This window comes from Rhinoderma darwinii, chromosome 5 (genome assembly GCF_050947455.1).
Source record: "Rhinoderma darwinii isolate aRhiDar2 chromosome 5, aRhiDar2.hap1, whole genome shotgun sequence".
Lineage (NCBI taxonomy): Eukaryota > Metazoa > Chordata > Amphibia > Anura > Rhinodermatidae > Rhinoderma > Rhinoderma darwinii.
The window spans coordinates 28857735-28873795 of NC_134691.1; the positions used below are offsets into that span (position 1 = coordinate 28857735).

The 16061-nt window shown below is 41.2% G+C and overlaps 1 protein-coding gene across 4 annotated transcripts in view; it reads left to right on the top strand.

Annotated features, from left to right (window-relative positions):
• Nucleotides 1-16061, top strand: part of SAMD12 (sterile alpha motif domain containing 12) — a 609026-nt gene that overhangs the window by 223154 nt on the left and 369811 nt on the right. For all 4 annotated transcript variants that reach the window (XM_075827980.1, XM_075827983.1, XM_075827981.1 and 1 more), the window contains exon 3: nucleotides 110-239. In XM_075827980.1, the coding sequence (XP_075684095.1) occupies nucleotides 110-239 (130 nt within the window). The remainder of the gene's footprint in view (nucleotides 1-109; nucleotides 240-16061) is intronic.

Here is a 16061-nt window from a genome sequence, read left to right on the forward strand (position 1 = left end):
GACATATAGACAGCGACATACTTACCAGGCATTAACAGTTGTTTCCAGCCAGCGTGAAATGTCACATTATTCTTACAAAAGTTTCAATGTGTGTTCTTTATTTTTTCAGCCCAAGATTGTTAAAGGAACCAAACCTGTAGCATATTGGACACAACACGATGTATGCAAGTGGCTTAAGAAGCATTGCCCAAACCAGTATCAACTTTACAACAGGTCTTTCAAAGAGCATGACATAACCGGTAAGTACATTGGTGATTAATAACAAAATACTATCATCTAAAAAACTGCACCTCTCGGGGTATGTTCACACCTAATACAGACAACCGTGCATGCATTGTTTTTGTCTTCAGCATAATGAGACTGCACGAATGCCTGCAGATAGGTGTGAACAAGTCTTATTAGAAGGAAATAAAAAAAACACGTTTAAACTACTGCACTCCCTAACTCTACCACAAGGTAGTGCTTTACCATAATGAAGTACACAGAGACCAGTTGCCATTTAACAGCACACCATGTGGTTATACATCATATTGCAGGTAACGCTAATATCAATATAATTGATATTGATTGAAATTAAATAAAAATTCTTTATGGATATTTGATTTGCTGTGTACACAGAATATTGGGTCTGCTATATTGCTTACATGTAGGCGGAGACATAAGGGGAAGAGGCTGCTGGGAAGTTAATAGGCATTTGGCCTATTGATTGATGGAAACTGGGTCCTGAAGAAATACCTTTTTATTTTGCTCTGTGCATAGGGCTATGTAGTTCTATGTATACAAAGACATAGTAGTAGTAGGGCATAAGAAGACCAGTCCCCTTTAAGGTGAAGCAATATTACTGGAACAGTTATCATTGGGCTTAGACACTGATATATGCTACTTCTATACTTTAAATTTTATTGTATTTGCCATTGTTTATGCCTGAGATTTTTTGTAATTTGACATTTGGTATTTTGAAATAAAATGTTTAAGGCCTCCTGCACTCGGGACGAAAATGCTATGAAATTTCCGTCCAGAATTTCTGTGCAGCAATTCTGCAACGTATAACAGTATCAGCAAACAGGATTAGATGTGAACAAATCTCATTTATACGCTGCAGGAAAAAAAGGCAGAAAATATGTTCAGTAAATTAAACTGCGGTGCGTATTGTCAATCTGCAGCATATCAATTATCTTGTGTAAATACAGCAGCATTTCCATCCTGTGTGCAGGGGCCGTACCTTTACTACTGATGGTTCAGCTATAATCACCACTGATTATTATTTAGGTAATTATTGGTTTATTACATACTGTACAAAAATTGTTACTGAATATTTAATGAAAAAAAGTAAAAATTATAAAGAATATTTACTGCTCAATTAGGCTGCGCGTAGCTTTAAAAAATGGAAAGAATCACAAGTAGTTTATTCACTGGCAGAACCCGATAATAACGATATCATAATATTTTGTTAGGGCATTATGAAATAGTTTACATTTGGATATTTAAAGATAAAATCTAAAACCTAGAAAAATCATACTTTATGTGCACACTTTTGTTGGCTTTGCATTCATTGTTATCTGTTTCTGGTCAGAATTTTTTAAATTACCCACAATTCCACTGTTTTGTTAATTTGTGAAGTTCAACGTCTTGATTTCTGTGTAAAAACAAATTAGAAGTGGATTTTAAACTAATCCACACATTACAATGTGCAAAAAACTGTACTGAGTCAGAAGTCATAGTGATGACCCTCCATACTGCACATGGGTGAGATGGAGTAATCATACATTGTCATCTTGGCACATCCTAATGAACTAATAGGACTTTCCAGCAATGACATGTAATATCATGATTGACACTGCGTGGAAAGAGGGCAGTGTATGTCCATCAGCACTTGAAAGGATGAGCTACAATACCAGTTATAGCCCATTGATAAGAACAGTGGCGTAACTACCGCTGTAGAAGCCATAGCGGCTGCTATGGGGCCCGTGGCATGAGGGGGTCTGTGCCGCCCCCGTGACAGTGGCCCCCTGCTACCTGATCTGCCAATCTATGGATGTTCCCATTGCCTGGCCCATAAAAAGTTAAATTGGTTACTGAAAGGATATAACTGGTGGCTAGAATCCACAATATTTTGTTCACCTCTGCCTTAGACAGCACAAGCGTAACTTTACTTGCCTTAGCCCGAATGCAAAATCTATAACCTGCCATGTTCTATTTACACTCCTCAACATTGAAATTGCAACACCAAGAAGGAGAAACCGTAAGGTTATGAAAATTGAGGAAGTATCAGGTGACGCTAAGATCTGGAAATTATAACGTTTTCAAGCACCTCGCTCCAATCTGTGGCACATGGAGGCGGCATAAAGCCAGATTGAAAGCAAAGTTTTTTGAAGCTACGTGAAACCTCAAAAATCTGATCAAGTGGTGCCTCCTGTTTGTCAATGTGCCAGTTATCGCCACTTGTCACAAACTGAGAGGGACAAAATTCTTGAACTGATCGACCTTGGTTTATCACTCCAGGAGATAGCTGCGCGTCTAGGCCGAGATGTTAGCACTGTTCGATGTTGTGTGTCCCGGTGGTTGGGAGAACAACACCAAACGGTAATGACGGCAAAAGGTGCGCGGAGGCGAACCTCTGCATGGACCAATCGTCTGATTGGAAGAATAGCACGTAGTGATCAATTTTGTACTTCAAGTGAAATTGGACGTGACATCCCAAGTCTAGGGCGGAAACCAGTGTCGACACAAACTATCAAAAGGCGTTTGCACGACATTGGGCTACGAGCCATTAGTCCAGCTACAGGTGTTCCATTGACTTCACGTCACCGCTCTCAAAGGCTATCATGGTGCACAGCAAGACGGCAATGGAGGCTGGAATGGAGATCTATCCTCTTCAGCGATGAGTCACGTTTTTATCTTAGACGCAATCATAGTCGGAGATTGGTCTGGAGACCATGTAGGCAACGCCATGTAGAGTCTTTCACAAGATGACGTCACACCGGTCCTACTCCCGGGATTATAATGTGGGCTGGCATAATGTACGGTAGCCGGACCCCTCTAGTCTTCATTTCAGGTACTGCTTAAAGCTCGTGTTACATTGATTGGTCGTGGAACCAGTGGTACGGCCATTTCTCCAAAGTGTCCCAGAAGCCGTTTTTCAACAGGACAAAGCCAGGCCGCATGTTTCTCGTGCTACTGTGAGCAGCCTGTGTGGCCTAAATGTGCATTCTTGATGTCCTGCAGCATCTCTGGACTAGTCTCCCAACGAGCACATCTGGGAGGTCATTAGCTGGCAATTGCAAAGGGAGCTGTCGGCAACCAATCTTGATAATTTGCGTGCCCAAGTGCTTTCAGCGTGGCATAACATTCCTCAGACAACCAGTAATAACCTTATCGATAGAATGCCAAGGTGTGTTAGTGCGTGTATTTCTGCACGTGATGCTCATACTAGATACGAAATAAATCAAGATGAATATTTTGTTTCCATTTTTTATTACTTGCATATCATTAACATGTCTATTAATCCTGTGATTTCCACAATTCCAAAACTTTTCCTTCTTGGTGTTGCAATTTCAATGTTGAGGAGTGTATAATACTGATGTCTTCGAATGAGGCAGAGGGGCCTCTTACTGCACACACACTACAATGGGCAACCAGATGGACCTAAACTTAATATTATCTTAAAGGGGTTGTACAGCATTAGAAAAAAATGGCTGCATTCTTCAAAACACATTGCATCACGGAAAAGCCGCTGATAAACCCCATTGAATTACAAAAAGTTGCCTATAAAAATTGTATCGTTTTTGGTTTGAACATTCTCAAGAATTTTTCCTCTGCTGGCAGACTATCGCTTTTAAACACACAAATATTCTTTTGCCTTTGAACAACACCGCATCTGACCTTGACTATGACACTTTTGAATTATTGTTTTATTATTTTTTTTAATAGCGGTAGTCACCTTTGCAGCATGTTATGAGGAAAACGTATAGTCTCTTGGAGACAGTAACTTATTTTGTCTAGCACAAAGCTAAAAGGATGCAATGTGATAGCAAAACATAAACCAGAAGAAAAACAGTTTTATAACAATAAGGAACTAAAGCCAATGGAAGGAGTATGTGACCGCTGCTCACATCACATGTAAATTTGGCTATGGTGTTTCACTTCTTGCTTTTCTATTATTTGGTATAAATTTCATATCATGCAGATAACAAGGCAGTAAAAATAATGTACCCATAAAACTAGGGATACTTATCAACATTTTATGTTGTTAAAATTATAGATTATTATAATACAAACTTAAAATAATTCAAAAAAGGTAAATTAAAATGATAAAGTGCGGTCTAGCAGATAAGTGGTGAGAGCTTATTCACACGGTGCAGGGAGAAAGCTGTATTATTTAGACGTTGTATAGTACGGTTTTGGATTACGTTATGTATGGATCTGTTATTTGGTCAATGTATGTTGGTATTTACTTCGGCATACTAAGGCACTGTAGATTTTTGTGTGTGTTTTGTGTGGTTGTGGCGGCGGCACTGTATAGCACCGTTATTTAGGCAACGAAATATAAGTGTTATTTGACTAATATATGGCACTTTAATTTGGAAACCATTCTGTATAGTGCTTATAAGTAGGCACTATATGGTGCAGTTATTTGTACACTATACGGGGACGCCAACAGAAGGTACTGCACAAGGCTCAATGTAGGGCCGATCCTTGACGGAGACACCCAGTGGCACACGGACTGCAATAAAACACTACAAACCCATATTACAGTCTATGTGGATTCATAGGAGAGGATATTAGTAGTATGTTATGTGATAGAGCATACCACAATTTTTTTTCCACACAAAATTAAAAAAAAACTAACAAAACCTGTAGCCTCCATGTAAAATCAAAGACAAACAGGGGTACAATTTGGGTTCATAAAATATGTCCATTCTTGTCTACAGACTGTCTCTCAGGTATTGCAGCTTCGTTCCATTTACATTAGTGTGACTAAGCTGCAATACCAGATATGGCCCATGGACACGAGTGGCACCATTTCTGAAAAAAAAAGTAGACCTTTTTTCTAATCTCATACAACCCCGTCAAACGCTTAAAGGATATGTCATGGACCCATTTTTCATACTGATGACCTATCCACAGCATAATTTATCAGTATATGATCGGTGGGGGTCCGAAACTCCAACCCCCCCACCGATCTGCTGTTCCGGCTGCCTCCGTGCACCGGATGTCATGCAGTGTACAGTGCCGGAAGCAGATAGCTCCGTATACAGCATAGTGGCTGTGCTGTAGAACTTCAACTCTGTTCCTATTCACTTGAGTAGAAGCAGGGCAGCAGTACTGCAGCTCGGCCGCTATACTGTGACCGCAGCCATCTGCTTCCTGCACGAACCTCCGGTGCCCGGAGGCAACTGGAGCAGCTGATCGGTGCGAAGTCCAGCTTTCGGACCCCCACCGATGATATACTGATGACCTATCATGTGGATAGGTCATCGGTATGAAAAAACGGTCCGTGCCTGGACAATCCCTTTAACCTATTTAATCGAAGCGTGTACATAGTTACATAGTTACATAGTTTGTACGGTTGAAAAAAGACACATGTCCATCAAGTTCAACCAAGGGATGGGAGAGGGAAAGTAAAAAATTTCTACACATAGGAGCTAATATTTTTTTTTTTTAACAGAATATGTTAACAGGAGTTAAGTCTTAATGCATTTAATGTGTAGATACCTTTCGTTATGGGACTGTTAAGCGTTAGTGCCTTTTCTACATTTCTTTTCTGCTTTGGAGTATTTTAGCTGTAAGAATAATTTTTTCCAAAAGAGAAACCCATTTTCCCCAGCCAGTTAATGTTCTCAGTGTCGAACTGAACCATATTTCTTGCAGCTATTATTATTATAGTTTATTTTTCTGTCTTGAAATCACCCTTCGTTATGAACATACTGTATTTCGTCCTTGTATTTTTAGCTAAATCTCTTCTACTGAATAAAATGTTCTCAGTTACACAAAATGTTCTCATTTATCATTTTTCTCAATTATTTTTGTATTGTGTCCTGAACAATTACTGTATCGGTCAAAATGTATAAGAGTATTATATCACCAAAACATGATATGAATGTAAAATCAGATAGCTGACGTACCCATGAAACCAATGGTCCATTAACATTACCTACTATGTTAAAGGAGTTGTCTGGTTTAGAAAACAAGTTTTCACGTGCCCTAGGGGAGGCCCCTCGTTTGGGACCTCCTTGAATTAGATGGAGTAGAGAGCGGATACAAAGAATATTTTCTCTATGGAGGACCCAGCATGTCCATGCATTATACCGTTGGCCTATTAAGATTAATGGACACCAGTTAATGCTTTATTTTCCCTGTGGTGGCGCAGCAGGGAATTTGAATGCTAGCTGTTGTGTTCCCCTACTGTGTTCCCCTACAGCCAATCCCTGGGGGTCTCATCAGGGAGACATCCTGTAATCAGCTTATTTAGAAAGGTGTCATGTTTGGTTCGTGGACCCACTGGGCCGTACCGCCTTGGCGGTATGGCAGCTGGCCAACAGGGCGCAGGTCAAGCACGGCACTCGACCAGGATAGCACGGGATACAGGTTACAGGATACACTGGGAACTGGAAAACACTGGGAGACCATTTGCTTAGACAAACTAGGATACGACAAACCACGCTTAGGCACTGCAGGAAGGAGCTGGTCCCTACTTATAGTCCAGGGGGTCATGGGCTAATTAACACTAAACTCTGGTGTGCGCGCTGCCCCTTTAGGAGTGGGCATTAAATAGTGATTGCCCCTTTAGGAGTGGGCACGAGCGTGCGCGCACACCCTATGGGACTTGGCCGAGGTGAGTGGAAGCGAGCGCTGGCGTCTCCTGAGGAGGAGACTGGGGCCAGTGCTCGCCGACCCATGGCTGCGGCCGTCAGGAGGTGAGTGAACCTGACGGCCCGCAGCCATGTGCATGACAAAAGGGACATAAAATTGTTAAGAGCAGACAACCTAAGTGGACAGCGGATAATCCCAAAGTGTAGGCGATATTTAGTGGGGTTTTTTGAGTGGCGTAAAGGGCAAACCAACAAATCAAGTCGCTGATCACGGTTTCCGTTTTTGATATCTAACCCTTTGTGTCTTAAAACTGGCTCTGAAATTTAGATAATGAAGACCTGTTCTTAGGGGGATATCACTCTTCATTTTCTACTCTTACTGACACCCTATCCAGAAGATCATCTCAGATCTTGACCATTTTTTTCTATGGCAGATATTCAATTCCCTTATGTCCTATGTATATTGTCCACAGTCAAAAAGACAATTTTTGCTGCAATTTTGGGGGGTCGTCTTAAAGAGGTTGCAGTGTCGTTTTTTTGTGGAAAAAGGGTGGTTTCATTGTGTGTGGCCAAAAAATAGATAGATGTTTCTCAGATGGGGGAATATTCAGGGTTGTATAATGAAGACAAGCAATTTTTGAATGGAAACCGTTTTTAGTAACCTCGATGATTAGCTTCATGAGGGAACTCCTTTTACAAATTGTAGACCAAAGTCAATGTCTAACCATGAGACCCTCGTAAAAGGGCATTTCCTAGCGATATGCAGCCAATGTCTGTCATGAAACAATCTTTTAATGCTTGCCAAATGCGATGAAATTTTGCCCTTCTTGTTCTGTTTTTGTTTATTGTTATCCTGGTTATATTTTACAAATGTCTGTGCAGAAAACTACAGGAGTAGCTTGAATGCAGTGTTAGGCGCATAGCATTATGGTTCTAAAATTTGGAAAATTACAAAAGGCCCATAGGTGTGATGTTTGAGAATTGAGGAAATTTTCAGTATATATGGAAGCATATTTTTTTTTTCCTTATGTGGGTAGCGTAAAACTCTACCTTTGCTTGGGTTAAAAAAGAAAAACATTTCGCAATGGGAAAGGAAGACAATTCATGGGCTCTGACTGTAACTCAAGGCAAGTTTGAGTTGTATAGCTTTGAACCCAGACACTTCCTTGATAAATCAGCTGCTTTGTGATTGGGGTATGGCCATTATGTATTATTTCACATGTAAACTTAGACATTTACCTTTTATTTTACGACCACAGATGGTCCGTGTGATATAGGGAGCGGTTAAAATAGGTTTGGCCTTCTAGTTTCTAATCTGGAAGAAAGATTGCCAATTTATCTACACGGGATACTCCACTGTATCGTATATTTTAGACTGTCTGCCCTCACGTTCACCTGTCCACCGTGTTACTCCTACCACCGTAATTTGTTATCCGAGTTCTGCTGTAACTGGATAAATATTGTCCCTCTCGTGTAGCAGCAGTATCTGTATTTCTTGATTATGTTTCTTAACTAAACTGTATTACCACCTTAATATAAAGATAAACTTTACCAGAAGTACATATTATAAATAAGAAAGTAAGAAATCTAGAAATTGGCAGGGAAGGCGAGATGACATGGGACTATTAATTAATTGTTTGGAAGGAGCAACAGGGGCAATTAAATGATTCTCCATATGACCTCTATAATGCTAATCCTCAGGGGTCAACGGTATGGCACATTCTCAAATGCCTTGAGGATCATTTGGGATGAATGGTTGGCAAAGCTTTAATCATGGGGCTGGGCGTCTAGGAGAAATCTAGGAGATGGACAGTAAGGGATCAGATGGTACAGCCAATAGAATGAGAATAAAAGAGAGAGATGGAATGTCCAGAAGAAGAATGGAATAGTTGGTGGATCTGATCGGGTTTCATTTTTTGGTTTACAATCTCAAGTTTATAGAACAGCCAGCCACGGCTGATCAGGCAATATAACACAGAATTATTTCCTGTTTGTCTGATACAGTATGTCTTCAATGATATTGAGTATAACTACCCAGACCAGGCAGGCAAGGGGAGCAATTCCACCATCATCTAGTTCCCTCAAGTGCTTTCCAGACATTCCCAGCAGCGAGATATACCTATGAGTTCGAAACCCTTTGTTTTTGTTTGGAGCTCCGATGCCGCATCTGCCTGTACTGCCAGCTAGAAGAAGCCTGTACTAGAACATTCATGTTTAATGCCATAGGGGAAAAGTGGATGCCAGATAAATACAACATATCCAAGATTATTTTGCCCACCAGCAGAGATTGGAGGACAGTTAAGCTACCTCCATACACATTAGATTATTGTGGGATCATTATCATTATCAAATGTGTATGTCTTAGCCACCCATTATATAAAACTAGGAAGGAGGCCCTTAGAAAATTTATTGCCATGGGACCTCCTCCGACCTTGACCCGTCCCTTAAAACTGCATTTGTATATCTAACTGCAGATGTTTGCGGGAGTCTTTCCAATATTTAAGCTGAACCAGCGGCATAACTACCAGGGTGGCAGGAATAGCGGCTACTATGGGGTCCTGCACCTGAGGGGCTCCACCTCCGCTGTTAAAAGATCATTTCTGGTGGGGGAAGAGCGGGAGCTCTGTGGATGATGGAAGGTTAGAAAGTAATTGCATGTGTACACACTGAGGACAGACTGGAAGTCAAACGGTGTAGGATTTTTCTATTTCCTTCCATGGTGGTCATACAAGGCGAAGTGGGGCTATTTTCCAAGTTTTTCCCCCTAAATACTTGTTATGACCCAGAACTGCATGAATCTGAACCAAAGTACTTCATCTAATGTGCTTTTTATTTATATAACTGATATTGAAATTTTTAACAGAATCTATTACCGGCCATAGATAAAATGTACTGTTCTCCCAGCCAGCAGTTCATTTGCATGTGTAATCAATGAAATTAGAAAACCTTAATAAACAGCCTGTAACGTTGTCACAATGTATTACTGATCCAGAAGTCTGTATTCTTTGCCGCTCTTTGCTATGATATTGCCCATATCGTAAGATTCGTCATCACCTTGAGCATCTAACGTTATATAATGTGACAAATTGTTTTACAATTGCTGATCTGTACCAGTTACTCCTTTGAGCACTGGTTAGATATACGTCTTTTACATGTCACATGCAATGACAATGTGACTCAATACTCAAGGGCTGTCGCTGGCAGCTGACATCTACTGGGTTTTCTGTCCTTTTCGTTTATTGTTAGCTCTTGCTGTCGGTAGTTTTATTTGTCTTCAGAATGATATGGTTATAATATTCAAGTATTCAAGACTTATACATAAAAATATTCATTTCATTATTTATTTTATGGACTATAACATGTACTGGATGATTAAAAGGGACCCAATTTTAGATTAAAGAAAAGACAGGGAAACTCACCAAATTTTTTCAGATAAACACTCTGTGTAAAGCCTAATGCACTTGACTTTATTACGGATACGTTTTGTATGCACCAATAATCGGCCTCATATTCTAGTGCAAGGGCGTTTACTGTACCTCCATGTGCCTGCCATTTCATATGGAGGCATACGGAGGTTTTTATCTGATAGATTCCTTATGAATCTGACAGAAAGACCCTGTCATAATTTGCTTTCAGATGCCATATGTACGGACGTTTCTCCCCTAGAAGCATTGCCTCTAGGGAAGAATTTCTCTATACATACAGTATCGGATAGAACTTGCCAACACAGTCTGACGGTACCATATGTGCCGCCATATGGTGCCCCTGAACGGCACCATATTATAGTGGTGTTCTCTCCTAGAAGCATTACTTACAGTACCTAATGGAACCTGCCAGTACACAGAGTCTAATGGTACCATACTACTGAGCGATAGGTACTTCTCGTGCGCCAAATGGTGTCTCTGTACACACTGTATTATGGTGGTTTTCTCCAGTAGAAGCAATGCCTCTAGGGAAGAAAATGTACATACACTACCCAAAGGAACCTGCCAGCACACAGAGTCTGATGGTACCACACTACGCTGCCATAGGCACTCTTTGTGCCTCCATATGGTGCCTCTATACGGCACCGTATTATAGTGGTTTTCTCCCCTAGAAGCAATGCCTCTAGGAAAGAATATCTCCGTACATACAGTACCTGATGGAATGTGCCAGCACACAGAGTCTGACTGTACTATACTATACTATGGAGCCATATTTACTTTGTGCCGCCATATGGTGCCTCTGTACACCACAGTATTTTAGTGGTGTACTCTCCTGGAATCATTGCATATAGGGAGGAATATCTCCCTACATACAGTACCTGATGGAACCTGTAAACACACAGAGTCTGACGGTACCATACTACTGAGCCATAGGTACTTCTTGTGCCGCCATATGGTGCCTCTTTACGGCACCGTATTGTAGTGGTGTTCTCTCCTAGAAGCAATTTTTCTAGGGAAGAATATCTCCATAAGTCCTCTGAAAGGAACATGGCACATTTGTTTTCTTGATGGATCAGAGAGAAAAAACTTCTGTATGCTTCTGTATGTGATCAGAGGAATAAAGAGATACAGTATGGACCCATAGACTACTATGGATTCTGTGTTATGGCCTTATTACAGTGCCGTGCATGGGTCCTTACAGTGTAAAAAAAACAAGACATCTTTACAATTAGTTGTAGATAGAGTTTGGCATGGGAAGAGCCTATGAGGTCATCACCTGCATTTTTTTCCAGACTACATTTTTTTTTTTCATTTCGATTAATTTAATACCTGCCATAGTTTGTCTCCTTTGATTCTCCAGCCCCTGCAAAAACAATACTAAATGTTACCAGCCGCTAACAAAAAGTTAAAAGGCCATTTACCAGTAGAAACTCGACCCATCTGTTCTTTATGTTTTCAGATGCAAATCCTGATATTTTTTGAAGGCCACGTGACTGACCCAACATAGTCGATATCCATCATGCGGACTCTAAAAAGAGTGAAGGTGACACTAACTTTATGAACCCCAGGATATTAGGATAGTTTTGCAAATATGTCACTGCACTATCTTTTGGTCTAGAGAGTATGTGCTTTGTAGGCTCCTCCGAAGTTGGGGTACTTTTTCTGTAAAATTAGCACCCACTATATCAAGCAATAAAGAGCACCTACCAAACAGCCGTAGTTTAGCGACTGGGTTGGTTTAGGGAATTGAATCCAATCTATCCAGTAATCATTACGGCCTGTCTTACCGTCCAGCATAAAATGTAATTGCCATTCCGGAGCTATACTAGATATAAGTTAAAACTCGTTTATCGCCAAAGAAATAGGGACACACTCCTGTTTACAGAAGAAATCCATTTGTGTTGTCATATGACTGGTGAAGGTGACATATGGCATTTCAGTGATAACAGTGAATTAAGGACGTTATTTATTGACAGTTTAGCCTCCGCTAATGACTCCATATTTCAGTTCCAGTGACAGCAGCTGTATTTTTTGAAGACGTATGTGGTTGATGATGTCAAGCAAAAAAGTTCATCTTTAAGCCTGGACACATTGCAGTCTTATCAGAAATTAGATTCTCTATAAGTAGCCTTGAAATGTCCAAGATCTTGGAAAATACATACTTATAATGTACAGGAGATAAAATGCTTCACAATAGGGTCTGAATTTTATCCGGCCAGCCGTCCATATCTCCTATTATTTAGTTTAGTTCCATGTGTAGAACAAAAATAACTGGTCTAATATCTATCTATCTATCTATCTATCTATCTATCTATCTATCTATCTATCTATCTATCTATCTATCTATCTATCTATCTATCTATCTATCTATCTATCTATCTATCTATCTATCAGATATAAAAAAAATGGCGACAGCACCCTGCAACACTAATGCCACCTAAACCACTAAATATAAATAGATATGCACTAAAGCTAAATCTACCTACAAATAGGGAGGTTCTTAGTGCACATTTTGATCAAAAAGTGTTAGCCCACCTGCCACGACAAGGCGACCTCTGTAAGGTGGGAACCTACGCTGCACATACACCCAGAACTGGGACTAAGCCTACATATATACCTGGGGATGGTAGGATCCAGCATTGAACTGATTAAAATCACCCAGGGCAGAATGGGAGGAGTGCAAGAACAACAAGTGGAGGCAGTCACTAACCCCACATATATGGATACCATAAACACAACAAAAATTGAACAGCACATTCCAACTAAATGATACAAAATACGCAGGTGCAAGAACACCTATGACTGCAGATATACAGCAGATATAAAAAAAATGGCGACAGCACCCTGCAACACTAATGCCACCTAAACCACTAAATATAAATAGATATGCACTAAAGCTAAATCTACTTACAAATAGGGAGGTTCTTAGTGCACACATCTATCTATCTATCTATCTATCTATCTATCTATCTATCTATCTATCTATCTATCTATCTATCTATCTATCTATCTATCTATCTATCTATCTATCTATCTATCTATCTATCTATCTCATATCTATCTATCTCATATCTATCTATCTCATATCTATCTACCTATCTATCTATCTATCTATCTATCTATCTATCTATCTATCTATCTATCTATCTATCTATCTATCTATCTATCTATCTATCTCATATCTATCTATCTATCTATCTATCTATCTATCTATCTATCTATCTATCTATCTATCTATCTATCTATCTATCTATCTATCTATCTATCTATCTATCTATCTCAGACTGTAGGCATATGTAAAACGTATAACCAACTGGTAGTTCAGAGAATTAAATAACCCCTAATAAATTAACTACCGACACTTGATTCTTTGAATGTGGGGTTGACCCGGTGGTCGGCCACAGCTTTGTTTATTTGAATAAATAATTATAATAACTTTTTTAATCTTATCAAAAATATCATAACTCTAATGACTTTAACCAAAGGTCAATGAAAACCTGAATGCCTGCCTATTCCAAAGGGCATGTAGGGAAATACCCTTCTAATACCACCATAAGGTGACCGTGAAAACCCTTACCTTCACGACTCACCGACCCCCAACATATACAAGGCCTGCTCAACCCCATCTTGTAACCCAGACAAGAAAATGTCCAGACCAATATCCATCAAATGCATTCCGTCCGGCAACAACAAGCCCCTGTTGTCACCCTCCAACTCCCGGTGGCAAATAACCACTTCGCCACTGGCTCGGACGAACCGAGACACCCTTGTGTTTACAAGGCACCTGCCCCTCTCTATGGCATTAACATCCCTCGCGCCATGCCACACCAAACGGGGAACATTCTCAGACCACACAAGCACTAATCGGGGGGAAAAGAAAACAAACCTCTCCAAATCTGAATGAATAAGCAAAATTAATTCCCCCAACCGGACCGAGCACCAATCATTACCAACCAAATACACAACCAAAACTGTTGGAACAAGCCGATGCCGACTGATCTTTACCACCTTGGGCAGTGCCTGCAACCAGCGCAGGCCCCACAGGCCTCTCCAGTAGACTTCGACATTTTCAAAGCCCAATGACCGTCCTCCAGGTCGGATGGAAGCCCGGCGCTCCGCCCAGAACACAAATGAGTTCCCGAGATTCCATACAGAGGGTCGTGAACCTAAAAAAAAAAATCAAATTAGTGCAACATAATATCAGGATGAACATAACCAGCAAAACAATCTGAGCGCCAGCAACCTATGTGCCGCACTTCAGCATCAGACAACACCAGCTCACTGGCCATTGTGGCCTCCCCAATTCGGAAATAATGAGTCCCGTATTCCCCCGGGGGAAAACCAACGTGCGCTGGCGCTCTCTTAAAAATTTATACATCCGTTTTGGAGCGACGTATCCGCAACCGAACCCCCACAGAGGAAACCGCGACATCTTCCAACAGATTCCAACAGAAGGTCCCCAGGGTGAGCTGCACCCATGGGAACCAGTTCAGAGATACATAGGGCACCGAAAAAACACAACAAAAAAGCCGCCGAAAATAAAGCTGTTTCATAAGGGGTAGAACAAACCGACGATAGGGCCGAAATCAGCTGTTTTAATTTTTTTTTAAATACACCGGCCTACGCGATTCCCGCCTCGCAGACAATTTCTTCCAACCCTTTAACGCTTGCAAGATAAAAAAGGACTTCGTAACATCCGTCAAACCCCGCAATTTGGAAAAGAAGGCGACACTGCCAAAACGCCTTTGGGCCACCATGCCCGAAACACAGCAGTTGCGCAAGGCTGTTAAATAATAGTGTAATAGTCGTACGCAGCACAGGATCCTCCCCCAAGAATCTATCCGCTGCAGTGCTCAACCATTCCTTCCACGCATTACCGTAAGCTGCCCAGGTAGAGGGCGTGAGTGACGACCTCACTAACGGGACTAGCTGCAATCCAGCAGCCTCCACAAGAAGTCCGGTCATCGGGTCCCTTCCAGATCCGCCTACGGGCAAAGGGAATGAAAAACCTGCCAATTAAAACGAGACAAAGAATCAGCAATAACATTATTCACACCCTGAACGTGGCAAACCCAAATCTGAATGTTACATTGTAAATAACGCAACACCAGGTGGCGAAGCAAAGCCAGAACCGGACCTGAGGAAGAAGTAAGTCTATTAACTGCAAAAACAACACTCATATTATCGGACCAAAACAACAGAGAATGGTTAGAAAGCATCTCCCCACACAGGTCAACCGCAACAACTATGGGGAAAAGCTCTAACAATGTCAAGTTCGCACACCATCCCCTGTTCCGCCACAAATCGGGCCAGGAATCAGCACACCATGCCAAACCGAGCACTGCACCGAAACCCACAGCCTTAGCTGCATTCGTAAACAATTCCAGGTCCGTACTGGACATGTGATGGACATGTGTCTTTTCAACTGTACTAACTATGAAATAGGAGGCGTCCCCAACACGTACGGCAATTATAATCCTTTAGGAATGTACGCCAGATGCACAAGACAGCATTAATGGAGGATGAAATACTCACGTGATGAGATCGCTCCGAAATTCCGGCCGTAGCCATTGACAACTGCCTAGAAATAACCCGACCCATAGGCATAATTCTACACACAAAAACCAACAAGCCTAACAACGATTGGATCTGACGCAATTCCAACTTCCGGGAAGCCAAAGCCAAGTTCAAAGCTGATCGCAACTTTTCAACCTTCGCCACCGGAGGGCGAAAAACCATTTCACAGAAATCTATTTCGATACCCAAGAAACATAACACCGTCACAGGGCCCTCCATCTTTTCTTCAGAGAGAGGGACCCCAAAA